At 58.7% G+C, this 15428-nt stretch overlaps 2 protein-coding genes across 3 annotated transcripts in view; both read right to left on the bottom strand.

The window, feature by feature from the left end:
• The window catches only part of EIF2B3 (eukaryotic translation initiation factor 2B subunit gamma), a 96539-nt gene extending 92752 nt beyond the window's left edge, over positions 1-3787 (bottom strand). Inside the window, exons 1-3 of one of the 2 annotated variants that reach the window (XM_080601393.1) lie at positions 3602-3787; positions 3258-3406; positions 1196-1335 (exon numbers count right to left, since the gene is read on the bottom strand). In XM_080601393.1, coding sequence (XP_080457519.1) covers positions 1196-1335; positions 3258-3405 — 288 coding nt within the window. In that variant the 5' untranslated portion in view covers position 3406; positions 3602-3787. Of the gene's footprint in view, positions 1-378; positions 481-1195; positions 1336-3257; positions 3407-3601 lie in introns of those variants that run through there. The other variant, XM_080601394.1, reaches the window with a different exon arrangement.
• Positions 3788-4404: 617 nt separating this feature from the next.
• Positions 4405-11960, bottom strand: LOC308198631 (E3 ubiquitin-protein ligase HECTD3-like). The gene is made up of 21 exons (XM_080601389.1): positions 11502-11960; positions 11197-11357; positions 10664-10756; positions 10178-10313; positions 9693-9808; positions 9352-9465; positions 8317-8399; positions 7926-8091; positions 7621-7702; positions 7196-7378; positions 7049-7104; positions 6871-6935; positions 6582-6685; positions 6091-6210; positions 5849-5938; positions 5561-5767; positions 5292-5421; positions 5007-5081; positions 4797-4878; positions 4649-4720; positions 4405-4549 (listed from the first exon to the last, which is right to left on the bottom strand). Exons 1-21 carry the CDS (start codon positions 11829-11831, stop codon positions 4441-4443), a joined length of 2574 nt encoding a protein of 857 aa, XP_080457515.1. The 5' UTR covers positions 11832-11960; the 3' UTR covers positions 4405-4440.
• Between the last annotated feature and the right edge of the window lie 3468 nt (positions 11961-15428).

Raw genomic sequence — 15428 nt, 5'->3', positions numbered from 1 at the left:
AAAGTTGGACAAGTAGACAGCTGGACTGATCACTCCGAACAGACAATAAAACTGTAAGGCCTGGGTCAAAATTTGCAGTGCAGAGAGATTTCCTTACTGCATACACATTTAAAAAATACTAGCAAACAGGTATTACAGAGGGCAGTTCTGCACATGACAGAAATATTCAGTTAATTTAGCTGTGATTTTGTTGATTTTGCTTTTTGCCTTTGTATCTTCTCTTTGCTCTCTGATTTATTCTAGCCTGTGCATTAATCCCTTGCCAAATCTCTCTCATTGTACCACCTGGACACCCATATTTGCCTGGAAATTTTCACCATGTCTTGATTGTCGTCTTTATCTTGGAAGTACACAGCCTCTTAGGCTGCAGTTTATTACCTTCAATAAGAGCCTGAAGACAAAAGGCAACTCAGGACTTTAAATGGTCCATTGATGTTCTGTTGCAACCTTTATTTAAACAGCCAATTTGGCTAAGATGGCCTAAACAAACAGGGAACAAATCAGAAAGATTAAGTATATGGCAACCACAAAAAACAAAATTCCATCCTAGATCTTGGTAAGAGTTCCAAGAAGCATTTCCACCTTGCACTGGAATGTTTTTGTTTGTCCAGCTAGAAATTAAAACTCAAGAGACTATTATTTTCATTAAACCAGCATCTGACTGCTATAAGCAGCCCTTTATCACATTTGGGCACCGTTTATCTAAGAGCTTCTCATGGGACCAAGCCAGCAGAAGCAGAAAACTGATGCCTAATTGCAAGAACCAAACCCAAGCTCACTCACCTATCGGTGTATTGCCTAAGCTAAGATGACAAAGAACATTCCTACAGAAATGCTTCCCCGAGCACCAACTGGACAACAGCTGTCACACATTATGATATTGTACGAACACTGTATGAACAAATACAGCCTTTTAATTAACCTGCCAGAAAGCTAACTCTGGCTAAAAAAGCAGCTAGTGCCCAGCCGGGATTTGCTCCAGCCTTCCTAGCTGTCATTTGTGGTCACTCTGAGTCCTTGCCTGAGTTCCCCCACAAGACGACCTATACAAAAGTCAGATCTTCTGCAGATCGGGAAATCCAGTTACCTGCAATAGTATTACACAGTACAGCTCTTAAACTATTAAAGCACAATGAAAAAAAGGATTATTTTAAACAAATGTCTTCCAGTCAAGTTCAATAAAAGACAATAATACCTTAATTTTCTGGTGAATATGCCTCAGTGAATCTGCCGTACCCATGTCCGCGTTGTCACTGATGCACACAAAGTCCAGCTTCATTTTTGTGTCCAAGTTTAACATTTTTTGGATTTCTTTCCTTGTAATCACAATGACCTCTAGGACAGAGGAAAGTGGGATGAGATCAAGCAAAAAAAAATTAATATATTCATCACAAATAGGACACATTCAATTTTTATCTGCAGTACCTGACGAAGCTATCAGAAGGCTTGACTGATGTAACTGTCTGACGGTACTGAACCACGAGCTTTTGGCAATAACAACTTTGGCAGAAGAGAAGCTGTTAACGTGACAGCAATCTCTCTTGCTTTGTATGGGTGGGGGACTGTTGCTGAAAGGGACACATGCGTGCGAGTGGCATGAATCAGCGAAATGAAAAAGGAATGTCTTCCATCATTAACAAACAGCCTCAAACTGCACATCCCTCAACAGTATGACCTACAAAAAGCCACCAATGAGACCCTGTGTTAACACCATCAGCGTTTCAGAGCTTTGCCTTTTGCCCGGCCTCATCCTGTATAATCCTCTGTGGGCAACACCACCAACTACAGTATTACAGTGCAATAGTTAAACCATTGCCAAGCAGCAGCTTGGCAGGGGAGTGGAGTAGTTTGTGAACAACAAACTCATTCCACCTAAAAAAGAAAAAAAGGTAAAAGCATATTTGAAGTGTATCAATGGTGGCATGAAAGCATATTTTCCAAAACAAAGACGAAAATGCAGGCTTCATTCCAAGATGAAGCACTTGCAGTTGGGACAAAGGGGAAGCAGCGAATCAGACCGTGGAACACCTACTTACTCACATAAACAAGCAGGAAGAACCCAAACATCACACAATAATAAAAGCTATGATTCAGAGAGGATTCACGCCATCAGAGTATTAGCACAAAAGTGTCAGCTTGGTCGGAGGACAGAAGCAAGAGAAAAGCAAGAAGGTGTCTGACTGCTTACTGAAGCTGCATATACAACCTTGCATGTCCAAATTTTCACAGGGCATAGAAGAGTTCTTAAGGATTTCTTAATGACACAAAACGAAGGCATAGGTTTACATTTATTTTTCCCTTTGTTTCTTAACACTGACTGTGCGAGTGGCATGAATCAGCGAGATGAGAGAGAAATGTCTTACATCGCTAACAAATCTCAAACTATACATCCCTAAATGGTATGACGTACAGAAAGGCCAACACACGTAAATCACGAGCTGATCCCTACAACTTCAAAGAGAAGAGCAGCAGCTAGAAGAAGAATTCACTTTCTCAAGACAGAGCACAGAAGAACAGCACAGTCACCCGGAAGACACAACAAAAGTAGAAAGGCAAGGACAAATATAAGCGTGAAAACTGGAGATGCAAATGGTACCAGGAAGTTTTACGAGTTATGGGGAACACTACAGAAAGATTTGGGCCATCACCGAAAAGCTAAACAGAAATCTAATGACAGATAATGCGAAAGAACCTCACCAAAAATTTATCGCTTGAGCTCTCTTGTGAAATGAGGCCCAGAAAACAGCACTACCAGCCTGCCAGCTCCCCCTGCCCGGCTCTGTCTGAAGGCCAGCACTCAGCGCCGTGCTGCAACAAGAACTAAATGCCTCAAACAGAACAAATAACCCTGAACTTCACGCCACATTGGAACAACAAACTGAGAGACATCCCAAGAGAGCTGACACACTTCTCATGCCATTTTTATTAACAACTCAGGGAAAGAGACAAGAGAAAGACTCCAGGTTAACAACGCTCGGAAGGACTCCAAACTTAAGCACAGCACGTAGATGAGAAAACCCTTGGTGAGGGGGGAAGCAGGAAGGGAGCACGCACGGATGTGGCCTAGAGTTAAAAGTAAAGGATGTGATATGGGTGAGGAGCAGTCACAATCAGGTCTGGTACAGAGAGGAGGCCTCCGTAAGGCCACTGCCCTGACGAGCAGCGACAAGACAAGGCGTGACAACGAGGAGAGGCTGGCAGCAGCAGGACACCGGACGGGTGAGCCCGCCGCCCCCTTCCCCCGCACCCCGCCTCACCTTCGAAGCCGGCGCGCTCCAGGAGGTTCAGCGGGTACCACAGCAGGGGCCGGTTGCCCACGGGCAGCAGCGGCTTGGGGATGCTGGCCGTCAGGTCCGTCATGCGGGAGCCGCCGCCCGCCGCCATCAGCACGGCCTGGAACTCCATCCTGCAACGGCACCGAGGGGCCGCGTCACGGCCGGGCCGGGCCGGGCCCAACCGGGCCGAACCGGGCCCAACCGAGCCCCCCCGCCCCCCAGAACCCGCTGCGAGGTGCCGGTACCACCGGTACGTTGCGTTAAGTCACGTCACGTTACGTTGCGTTACGTTAAATGACGTTACCGGCCCGTTACCGGTACGTTACCTCCGCTCCGCTCCTCACCGGCTCCCTGACAGCACCGCAATGGCGGCGCCGGCGCGCAGCGCGCATGCGCGCGGACAGCCGAGTGGCTCGAGGAGCGCCGAGAGCATCGATCCCCCCCCTCCGCCTCGCCAGGGAGGCGAGAGGAGCGCCGACGGGAGGAGGGCAGGCTGCGGAGCGCCGAGTCATCGATCTGCTGGGGGGGGGGGGGCTCGAGGGGACAGCGCCCCCTGGTGGGGGGGGCAGTGTAGGGGGCATGGGGGGTGGTAGGGGGCGTGGGGGGGGTTATAGGGTGCACTGCATGAGGGGGGGTTATAGGGTGCACTGCAGGGCAGCAGCTCGCGGGGTGCATCGCAGGGTGCCTCGCAGGGGGGGTACTCTATGGGGTGCATTGTATGGGGGCATTTTGTGGGTTGCCTTGCATGGGGGCACTTTTTGGGGTGCATCCCCAGCCAGGCACGTCCCAGGAAGCTCATCCCACCACCCAGGTGCTTTACCAGGGGAACCGCTGAAGGCACAGGCTCCTGGGATAACAGGGTGGGGGTGCAGGGCTGAGACGGGGTGGTGCTGAGCACCCCACCCTTCCCATTGCCTTCCCATGTGCGGAGGAGAGGCATGGCACTGCGTTTGGGATGGGGGCACCAGGGCAGGGTGCACCCCTCTGACAGAGGACACGCCGCACGTGCATGCCCCCATCAGTTCATGGGGACACCCAGGCTGCAGGGGGCACCCGGTGGCCTGGGGAGGGGACAGGACACGCAGCCCCCCCCCCGCACACACCGTGCTCTCCACACCCCAGACACGAGCACAGCCTCATTGTGTTTTTATTCCACGAAACGTCGCTACAGCTCGGGGGAGTCGACGGACACGTCCTGTGCCACGGGCTCGTCGGTGTCAATGGACATGCAGTTGTACACGGCGTAGCGCAGCAGCTCCTCGCAGGCCCGGGCCCTGCAGGCGAGACGCCGGGTTACGTCGGGGACGGGCACCGGACCCCCCCACGTCCCCACGGAAGGGAGGACGAGCGTCCCCGTCCCCAGCTGCACTCACGAGGAGTAGTTGGGCAAGAACAAGGTGCAGGAGCACGTGGAGGCCTTGGGCATCACGTCCAGCTGCTGCGTTCTTGGGAGAAAGAAAGGAGAGGCGGGTCAGGCGCTTGCGCCGCGGGGACACGGCCGGGCAGGACGGACGGACTCACCCCGATTTGTCTGGGTGGACGGTGATCTGAACCGGGAGGCGGCTGCGGCCCGTGATGAACTTGAGGAAGCGGCTGAGGTCCTCTGGGGAAGGACAGGGGACAGGTTTGGGGTCACCCCCAGAGCCCAGGCGGGACGCTCTGAGGGGATGGGACATCCCCGTGGGTCCTGGCCCGGTGGGTGAGGAGCGGGGAAGGCGCGCGGTCGCTCACCACTGGTGAAGTTGCTGAGCGCCTCGAAGAAGATCCGGATGCGGGGGTCGTCAGACTGCAAGTCCTCAAACGTGACTGCAGCGAGGAATAAACGCTTCGTTAGGAGCTCCCAGCAAAGGAAATTAACACGGGACGCAACGCACCCCTCTGTGCAGCCCCGTGTGAAGGCAGGAGGGGGCCCCAGGCTGCAGGGCAGCCGCTCGCCCCTGCTGCTCAGCACAGCGCAGGATGCGTGCGAAGGACGAGCATTATCCAGGAGGGCCTCACGCCACCCCTGGCACTTACTGAACTTCTTCACATCGTCCACCGTCAGCTCAGGGTTCCCGCAGACCTTCCTCTCCAGCTGCTGCCAGGTGAGCAGGTCCAGCACGGGCTGCGGCACCACGCGGAGCAGCCCAGCCCGCAGGGCCGCCACCTGAGGGGCACCACGTCACCACGGCAGGTCGCTTGTGCAGCCACTGACCCACCACTAAAGACCACACCAGCCACAGGATATCCGGAGGGCCCAGCGCAGGGTCTCCTTGCAGCTGCACGGGCTGGGGACATGGCGCTACCTGCTCCTTGCTCTCCTCCAGTCGAGCCTTCTGCACCAGGCGGATGAAGTCCTTGCGGTCCTCGAAGCGCACCACGGTGCTGCTGCCGTTGGGGATCAGCTCCACCACGCGCTGGTCACTCAGCACCGTTGTGTAGGTCAGCTCTCTGCCAAACATGAAGTCGAAGGCCTCCCTGTCCACCCCCTCCAGCACTTCCAGCAGCTTCACCTGCCACCCAAAGGGACAACAGGGTCACAGCAGAGCCGGAGCGGCCACGGGAACGCACGGCATGGCCCCGGCAGCGCTCACCAGCTCTGCATCCACAGCAGCGAAGTCCTTGCTCCAGATGACCTCCTCCCCTGCCAACTGCTTCCACACCAGACCGGGCAGAGACAGGACCTGCAGAGGCAGTGGAGATGTGTCCTCCCCACAGCCCTCCCGCACCCACTGCAGGACAAGGACCAAGCCCTGCCTGGGGATGTGGTGGCAGGGGGACCGGTGGCATGGCTTTGACTCTTGCCAAAGCCCCTCGCCGGCTGGGCCATGCTCACCAGAATCTCCTTGCTCCTCAGGGCTGCTCCCATCAGCTGCCCGATCCACTCGTACTTGGCGAAGTCCTTGCAGGAGGGGTTGGGGACGTACATGTCCCTGGTGTCACTGCTGCTGTTACCCTGCCGGAGGAAGGAGAAGCGAGGCGGCCACTGGGACCGGCTCAGCCCAGCCTCTCCTGACAGCCTCCCTTCTCCATCCTCCACAGCCTTTCCTGCCCTGCGCAACCCCTCCAGGAGGTCTCCATCAGCTGGGCCCAAGCAGAGACCCCAGTCAATAGCCCTACAAGCGTTAAAATAGAACACCCCAAAATATTGCAACCAAGGGATGAGCCCCCAAGCAGTACTGGTCTCTGTTATCCCCCCGCAGAGCCTGTCGCAGGCTCTCTGCAGAAGGGGTCTCTCAGCCTGCAGGACCCCACCGAGCCCAAGTTCAACTACACCAACCCCTGCCCAGAGCCCGCTGCGTATGGGGTGTCCCCGGGGTGCCAGACCTGGTTGGATGTGCGCACGAAGAAGGGCAGGGGCACGGGGACGTCACCCGAGCTGGGACACAGCTCCTCCGAGATGTCCGACAGGCTATCCCGAAAACCACCGCCTGCAAGGGGGGCAGAGGCTGGTTAGTGTGTGACAACGGGGCTGCAGGATCCCCCCACCCAACCCCAGGAGGAAGCGGGATGCAGGGAGCACCCCATGTGTGCAGAGCGGGGCTGCCTCCCGCACAGCACCCACCGCAGCAGGGACCCCCCAAGCTGCCCCGGGGAGGGACAGGAGAGCTCTCACCGTGGTCAATGATGCCCTCCGTGGTGAAGTCACACGCCCACCACTGGCTGTAGCTCTGGGGCCACCTGTGGGAAAGCGACAGCCCCGTGCAAACCCCCTCTTGCAGCACTTGACACCCTCTGCGCCCACATCCTGCTCCAGGGAGGTGACACCCCGAAAGGCAAAGCTGAAAACCCACCTGTAGTCCAAGGGCTCCGTGGTCTTCTCGGAGTATTTTTGCAGGCTTTTGTACACCTGCAGCGAAGCACCAGGAGGAAAGGGGACTGAGACGCAGCGAGGCCGAGCAGTGCTGACGCGGCAAACGCCCACCCGGGTGCCACCATACCTGGGTGAAGACGGTGTTCTTGCCGCCGGGGTCCAGCGCCGGGCGGGCGCGGTGCTCGCGGGCCAGCTGCCGGTTGATGTAGAGCTTCGGCAGGGAGAAAGGCGGACTGGTCTCTGAGCGCTGGAGGCACTGGGTGATGAGGGCTGGGCTGTGCTTGGACAGCAGCAGGAACGGCTTCATGCCCTAGCAGGGGATGCGCAGGGGAGGTTCGAGGCCTGATCCTGCCCTGCGTGCCCTCTTTCTCCCTCCCTCTCCCCAGTGTGGCAGGGGATGCTCAGCTCCTCTGTCCCTCGCACCAGCAGGGCTGGCCACCTCAGCTCCAAGGGGAAGGTGGGGACAACGGGGATGTGCTGCAGCCCCCCGGCACCCAGCCCAGCACACAACAGACTGTCCCACCAGCACCATCCCAGAGAGCTAACGCTCACCCTGAGCATACTGAAGGTGCCAATGCCCTCCTCGGAGATGGGGATCAGGTACCACAGGACGCTGTCCAGGAGCTGGACGAACCTGGGGGCCAGGGAGGAGCAGGGTGAGGATGCCACGTGGGGTTCCCCCTCCTGAAGCCTGGTGCTGGCACCATGCCCCTCCGGCGCTGACAGCAGCCGTGCTTAGATGGGGAACCCCAAGCTACAGTCGATGCCACAAGCAGGAAAGGAGCTGGAGGACTTTAAGACGGGTGTAACCCCCGCTGGAGGCCAGGGCACTGTCCTTCCCTGTCCCTGTGCTGTACCTCTGGATGAGCACGGCCCGCCGGTACAGCATGTCTGCGTCCATCCCCTCCAGGAGGGGGTAGCGCACCAGCTGCTCTGGCTGGAACATGTCCGCGTTGAGGTTCACTTCCCACTCCCAGAAGGACTTGATCTTAATCCCTCGCAGGCGGACGTTGCACCCTTGGTCTGCCAAGAAAGGAGATGCTGCAGGTGCAGACGTGCGGCCGGTGCGGCTCGGCGAGGAGCCCCCAGCACCTGCAGCAGCCCAGCTGAGCTCATTCCTCAGCTTTTCCCCTGACAGGCCCCCGAAAAGCAGCCGGTGCAGCAGGGCAAGCCAGGGGGGCACCTGCAGGGGCTGCAGAATTAGGGCCAGGCAGGGCTGGCGGCCCCGATCCCACAGCACAGGCTCACCCCGGCACTCCAGGAAGCGGATCTCCAGCACCGGCAGGTAGGTCTTCATGTCGCGGAGGATGCAGACGTCCTGGTAGCTGGTCCTGCAGGCAGCACAGGCAGGGCCTGGTGGCAGGGCCGTGGGGCACAGCACCAGCACGGGCCAGGCTGGGTCCCTGCCCAGGACGTGCCACCACCCGAGCAAAAAGCCCCCGCGCCTCACCAGGGCCGCGGCAGAAGGGGATCAAGCCGAGAAGAGCGGCTGCCCACAGCACAGAGACGTCCTGAAGGAGGTGGAAGCCGCGTCCAGAGAAGAGCCAGGAAAGAGCCCAAAGTCAGTGAGGACAAAGCGGGGCAGAAAGGCGAGATGGCTGCAAGCACATCACCGGTCCCGGGGGTCCTGCGGGAGCCCCTGCGAGTGGCTGCCTCGGCACAAACGTTTGGGCAGAGCTGGCAACGCCAACGGGAGCGCTCCTGCGCGAGGGCGGTGCGTTTTGAAGGAGGCAGAGATTTGTGGAGATGAGTGATTTGGTACAGGATTCACTTGTACTTCCAAAGCCTTTGCCAAGGGCCCTTCAAAGCCCGATGGGCACACCAGGAAACAACTGCGGCTGCACACACGCAGCATGGAGACGACAAGTTGTTCTTCAAAGACGATTCAGCCAAAAAAGGCAAGTTTTGGGGAAGGAGGAGATCATCTTCGTGCCTCTGAAAAATCCACCAGCACCCGGTGGTGGGTGCAGGCTGGTGCCCGCCTCGAGAAGGGTGCTCCAGAGCCAGGGAGGGTGCAGGGAAGACAGAGAGGTGAGGCACTGCAGGACTTGCCAGCTACAGCTCAGCAGAGATGCTCAGAAAGGAGACAGCGGTGGTGCCGTGCCCCAGAAGTGAGGATGAGGAAGAGGAGGAGAGACCCCCAGAGTCACCAGCCGGGAGGAAGCAGGCCACAGGTTAGCTGCCACAGCACAGGCGAGGATCAGAAGCAGAGACGAAGGCGCTTGGTTGGCACATGGTGTTTGGCCAAAGCCTGACCCAGGCTGCTCCTTTCTCATTACTCACTCTTTAATTAAGACTGTTCTCAAGTGATGCAGACTGTTTGGCGCCCCACCGTACACGGCCACCCGCCTGGGGTTGTAGGAGTGGATCTGCATGTTCAGCGTCAGCCACAGCTTCCTGGGGACGAGAAGAGCAAAGGGCAGTGATGTCCTCCCCTCACCAGCTGCCTGGGCACGGAGATGCCCCAGAGATGTCCCAGGGCTGGGGACAGGGCTGTGTCCTCCCGGGGCTTGGACCTCGACTTGGAGCTCCAGGCCACAGCTCAGGGAAAGCTGCGCTCAAGAGGAAGACACCGCTTTGCCCCACACAACCGCCACCAGGGAGGGGACGCCCCGCGGTCTCACTTGACAATGGTGCCTTTCTTCATGTTGAGCCGCACCCAGTGCTGCCCGATGGAGCCGTTGCTCTCCCAGCAGGTCTCTGCCTGGTTGTCTGTGAGGTGACAAGCTTTGTAGTCCTCCTGGAAGAGCGCAGCGAGCGGAGGGGGGAAGCTGAGCATCCTTGGGAATGCCACGGCCCCCCCAGGATGGATCCCCTGGGGCCAGGACCGGGCGAGCCCCACGTTTTGCTGGGCTGTGGTGGATGGTGGCTCCTGCCCAGAGCGAGCTGGACACGGCCACTGTCCCCTCTCAGGTTGGTGGGCTTCCCAGAGACACAACAGGGTTTGGCTGCAGATGTCTGACTCCTGGAGGCTTCACTAAAGCAGCAAAGCCAAACGCTACCCCTGTCCCCTGTGGAGGTGACAGCCACCGCCACCGCCACCTGCAGCTGCGGGATGCCCGCGCACCTTGTGCCGCAGCAGGTTTGAGGGCACGGAGGAGCTACGCACCGCCTGCGAGGAGACCTCCACGCTGCAGACGTGCTCCTTGATGCAGTCCCTGCTCTGCAGGCTCCTCTCGCTGTGGTCATACAGGAAGCGTCCCAGCTCCACGTCGTGCTCGTAGCTCCAGGCTGGGGGCACCGTCCTAAGGGGGGCTCCGTGTTAATGGGATGGGGGGACCCGCCTGCACCCCAAACCCACCCATCTGCTGTGTGCAGCTCGGGGCAGCCCCAGCATCCTGCTGCCAGCACATGAGATGGCCGCTGCTCACAGGCTGTATCTCCACCACCACCGGGCATTTATGGCCACCCCAGCCCAGTAAGAACAGCGCCACGCGACTGCTCCGACAGTCCCCGGAGCAAAGGCCGTCTTTGCCTGAATGGCATCGAGAGGCAGCGATGCAGAAGGCACCAGGCTGCAGCCATCCTCCCTGCTCCTGGTGGATCATCCACCTCTCCGGGCGCTGCGGTACCGCTCTAGGAGACGTGCTCGTACCGAAACTTCCGCACCGCAGCCTCGTCCTGCTCTATGGGTCTGGGCTTCTCGCCGAGCCGCATGGAGTACGTCAGGTCCACCACTTGTTCCCAGCTGGAGAGGCCCCGACGGAGGGGTGGCATGAAGGAAAGGAAGGGTCAGTGCTCGGTGTGCCCAAGGGACTCCTGTCTCAGCCTGGAGCTGAGGCAGCAGCGACGCCCAGGGGCTGCAGGAACAGCACCGGGAGGAATGGGAGCATCCCGGGTGCAAATCAAATATGAGCGCTCTCATCACAGCAATACATCTACAGCATCGTTCAGCCCAAATCCGGGTGCTTCAGAGACACCCCGGCATTAGATTTGTCCTCCATGAGCATGGCCACAAGCATGCACGGCTGCCCTACGACGCGGCACCGTCCCGCAGGCGAGCGGCCTTGGAGGCAAGTGGCCTCAGAGGCTAACGGGACGGCACGGACGTGTCCAGAGGGAGCTGGAGGAGCTGCGCTGGATGTGCCCAAGGGGTTTGGGACGGTCGGGTCGCGCATCCACGGGTACCTGGCTGCGGGTTTGTAATCCACGCCGAACGTCTGGTGCTGCCACTGGATCTTCTCGGCGGGCTCCACCGGCACCAACTTATCTCCTCCCTCCCCGAACCTCCGCGCCAGCAGCCAGCCCTCGTCCAGCTCATGGCTGCTCCGGCACTCCTCCAGGTGCTCCTGGAAGCGCACACCGCGGCTCGCCCAGCCACCGGCACCCCGAGCGGGGACCGCGTCCCCTTCCCAAAGCGGGCGGCGGCCGTGCCGGGCCCGCGACCCCCGGGAAGAGGACATAGCAGGGGGGTCCGGTGCCCTCTCCGTTACCTTGCTGAGCTTCACCCAGAGCCCGGCGCCGTTGCAGTACTCCTCGCCGGTGGCGCGGAGGCAGCCGCCCTTCCGCACCTCGATGGTGGCCCGCGCCGCCCGCTTGCCGCCCCGCGCCGGCCCCGGGCTGTCCCAGACGCTGAGCAGGCTGCGGGCGGCGGCGGCGGCGGCGGCGGCGGCGGGGTCCTTGCAGATCTTGTACTGCACCTCCCGGGGCACGTAGCACAGCGCGGCGGGCAGCGCCCGGGCGCGGCGGAAGCACTCGCTGCACTGCAGCAGGAACCGCAGCCGGCCCAGCACCTGGTGCGGAGCCTCCCCGCCCGCACGCATCGCGCTCCGGGCACCGCGGTGTCCCCGGGGTGCTGCCGCCGCCGGCCCCGTTCCCTTTCCCGTTCCCCTTCCCGGTGCCGCTTCCCCTCCGGCCGCCGCCTCGCCCGGCTCCGCCTCCGGCCGCGCCCGGCCCCGCGGGGCCGCCCCGGGGCTGCCGCCTCCGCCCCCCGCTCCCGGCCGGTCCCCGGGGCCCTGTCCCCGCCCGAGTCCCCGCGAGCCCAGAGGGAGGCTCGGTGTTGGCTACGGACAGGGAAAAGGAGCCGGGGTCAGGCTCCAGGCAGGACGGGGAAGGTGTTGCTGCCCGGGGAGGCTGGCAGGGGATGGGGAGGCTCCGAGCACCCAGCACCCGCTGGGGACGGCGACATGCCCCCCTCCCCCGGAGCAGCTTTAACCCAGGCAGCCCCAGCAAGGTCAGGACAAGCAGCAGCACCCACCCAGCCCATAGCGCTGGCAGTGCGTCACGCCGTGTCACATCTGTCACACAACGCGGTGAGAACGACTCAGCTCCACCCCACGCTACCTGTATCGCCCTGGGTTGGGCACAGAGATAGGCATTCAGGGAGCAGGAGCAGCGAAGAGCGAGGCTGGCAGAGCTCAAAGGTCCCCACGCCTCTCCTGCGCTTGCGAGCTCGCGCAGCGGGTCATAGTCCAGCTCCATCCCTGCCTGCAGAGGCACGGTGCAGCCCCAGGGGACAGCTGGCACCCCGGCAGTGCCGCTGAACAGGAGCTCCCCGAGGGCCAGGCTCTTCTCCCCCCAGGGCCAATTTCTGCTTCACTTCCAGCTGCCTCTCGTGACATCCCTCTCCAGCACTGCTTAACGTGGCAGAAACATGCAGGAGCCCCAGCCCCGGCAGACAAATTGTCAGAAACACCAGGAGTCAGTAGTTAGTTCGCTTTATTTTAGAGCCTACATGAGGTAGGGGCAGACAGATCCTGCCAAACTATTTATAGCTTGTCATAGTCCAGGGTATTAGTGGAATAACAAGAGGAGCTAGTCTACACCTGCGTATTCATCACCTGAAGCTATTCTATGACAACAGCAAGCTGAAAGCAGGGGGGGGAAAGAGAGAACAGTTACTCGGAGCTGCCACAGCACAAATCCCTCCCCCAGCCCTTCCGTGCACACCCCTCAAGCTAGCAGCCCTGGCACATGTTGCCGTTGCTTCCCAGCTCTGCCTCACCCCAGCTCCAAGGCATCAGCACCTTTCTCAGGATGGCACTGGCTTGAAAATTGACCTTGACCTGCTTGAAACTCGGCGACAGAATGGGGACACGCAGCCTCTGGCTCCTGCTCCCAGCTCCCTGTGCTACCCAGGAGGGCCCCCTCGCCCTGGCCACACGCAGCACAAGTCCCAGGCAGGGGCACTTGGCCGGTGTCAAACATGGTAGCAGACAGCTACTACCCACAGCTTAAGAGATCAGAGGAGTAGGAAGAGGAGGAATGTAACCCAGGACTGAAATTACACCTAATTTTGCCTCCTGACGTTGGCCAGAACAGGGCCAGGCTGACCTTTTCTGCAATTTGCTGGGCTGTCACAGCAGAAATTTTACTTGTGATTGGCTTTAAAACACCACGTACAAGGCTGCGGAGGACAGCCAGGTGAGTTACCAGCTCCCCGTTCCCTGCTAACCTTTGCACATCATGATCTGTGGGGTGTTTTTTTTTGGATCCTTACTCAGCAGCCACGTTTGTCCTCTGACCTCACTGCAGCGATCGGCTCTTCCTACAAGTGGAAGGGCTTTCACGGGTCTCTACAGCACAGTATAAAAACATGGCAACGACTGCTGTTGTCATTCCCCAACACGTTGCCATAACACAGAGCCTGTCCGTCCTCACAGCTGATGTCAGCTCACCCTCTGCCTTTGGAGGAGGTGACCAGAGCTATTTTATCTACCCATCTCCGCGCTGCCCATCAACCACCTGTCCGTCCCCTGCCCTGCAGTAAAGCACCAGAGAGGAGCCCATTTTTCCTCCTACTTCTGTAGTTCTGCTCAATAAATGACCTGACCTTCTGCTCTTCTCCCTTAGAGTCAAGTGAGCAAAGCTGGAGAAAGCAGGATTGATTCCAACCTGTCGGTGGCCAGAAAGGATGCCCATTTAAATCCCATCTTACCCCGCTGCTTTCTGGGCTCTCCAGCTTGATGCTGAAGATCCTTCAGCGGCACTCCTGACCCAAGGCCAAGCCAGCAGGTCACAGCCCTCTCACCAGCTCACTCCTGGCCATTTAAAACACCCTAGGACACGACAGCCACAAGAGCAGAAAGGTCTCACACACAGACCCTGCTCCTGTACACACTGCTTGTTGAAATCAGCCACGAAGTCATAAGCTCAATTCTGAGATAACTGCAGAAAAACTCCTCCAGCAGACCGGGCTTCACACCCACCATGTCACATGGAAGGCTCTGCTGCAGGAAATGGCTGCCAAAAACAACTTCCCTGCTCACTCCACTTCCTACTCCTTCCACTCACTGCAGCGCAGGAGACCTCAGCCCATGCTCTCTGCTGATCCTACACTCCTTTCAGTACGGCCCCTCAACAGGTCTGGGAATACAGCAGTTTCCAAGGGAAGTGGTAAAGGGAAGGACTTCATTTACAACTGGAAGCGATTTCTGGATGACGGACTCCTTCAAGAGAGGACAGAAAGGCAGGAAGTGTTAAAACAAGATAAACCTTAATTCACAGCATTAGCCAGTGAAGGCAGAGATAGTGACTCAGTGGCTGTTACTAGCGATGGTCCGACCGACCACGTGGACTGGAGGTGCAGCTGGGGTATAAAAGCAGACTGACATTGGGAGCTCACAGTGCCAGGCAATGACTAATCCTGCTCAGGGCTGGAAAGATCCAGAAACATTTCCAATAGTCTTGAAGCTGTAAAGCTTTCATTGCCCGATCCTCAGTCACACACTGACCTGCTAGCACGTAACCTGCTCAAGGAGCTCCAACCTCTGATACCCACAGTCTCTCCTCTCCCCTGGGGCAAAGGCTTTCCTCCCCATGGCAGAGAGGAGCCCAGTGCTGCCTTGCCTGCTAGTGCTCCTACCCTCGCTGTCTGGGAGAAGAGCTTGGCCCTGCCTGCACATCTCCATGAGAACCGTAACAGATTAATTTTAACACAGGCTTTTAGGAGAAAACCATAGCTCAAAGTGCCCGGGAGAACAGCTGCTAGGCTACCAGCATGGCCTTGGCAGAATGCAGAACCAGAAGGTTACAGAGCAGGAGGGAGTAGACAGTTCCCACCTCCTGAAGGGGAGCAGCTTCCCCGGCAGTTGCTGCCGTGCAAGGAACCACGGGTGGTCACAGGAACAGGGATTCTGTGGGATGTAACAGCATGGGAGTCCTCTCCCGACAGCACCCACAGTCGTGCTGTGAAGGTCTGTCGTGACACCTGGTGGTCAGAGGCACCCCTGCAGCACCTGTCACCAGCCTGCTCCATTTCTTCATAAACTTAGATGAATCATCACATTTCCATGACCTCACTTAAGTCAGGAACAAGGCAAAGGAATGTGGTCAGGACACTGAGACTAGGGCAGCGAGCTTCTCTGAGCACCCCCATGGTCTCAGCTGCAGCTCCCAGTTCTTTGTCCTGTACTGTAACC

This window comes from Anser brachyrhynchus (assembly GCF_964034855.1).
Source record: "Anser brachyrhynchus genome assembly, chromosome: 8".
Taxonomy (NCBI): Eukaryota; Metazoa; Chordata; class Aves; order Anseriformes; family Anatidae; genus Anser; species Anser brachyrhynchus.
The sequence above is the reverse complement of the archived record's forward strand: the minus strand, read 5'-3'. Positions and strand labels throughout refer to the sequence as shown.

What these genes read in the sequence shown, in the direction of transcription:
- LOC308198631 (XM_080601389.1), bottom strand. Translation starts at nt 11,831, where the DNA reads ATGCGTGCGGGCGGGGAGGCTCCGCACCAGGTGCTGGGCCGGCTGCGG. An exon ending in GATTACAAACCCGCAGCCAG is followed by an intron (nt 10,757 to 11,196) that starts GTACCCGTGGAT and finishes GGGCCTCTCCAG; the next exon opens with CTGGGAACAAGTGGTGGACC. An exon ending in CCGCTTCCTGGAGTGCCGGG is followed by an intron (nt 8,092 to 8,316) that starts GTGAGCCTGTGC and finishes CTTTCTTGGCAG; the next exon opens with ACCAAGGGTGCAACGTCCGC.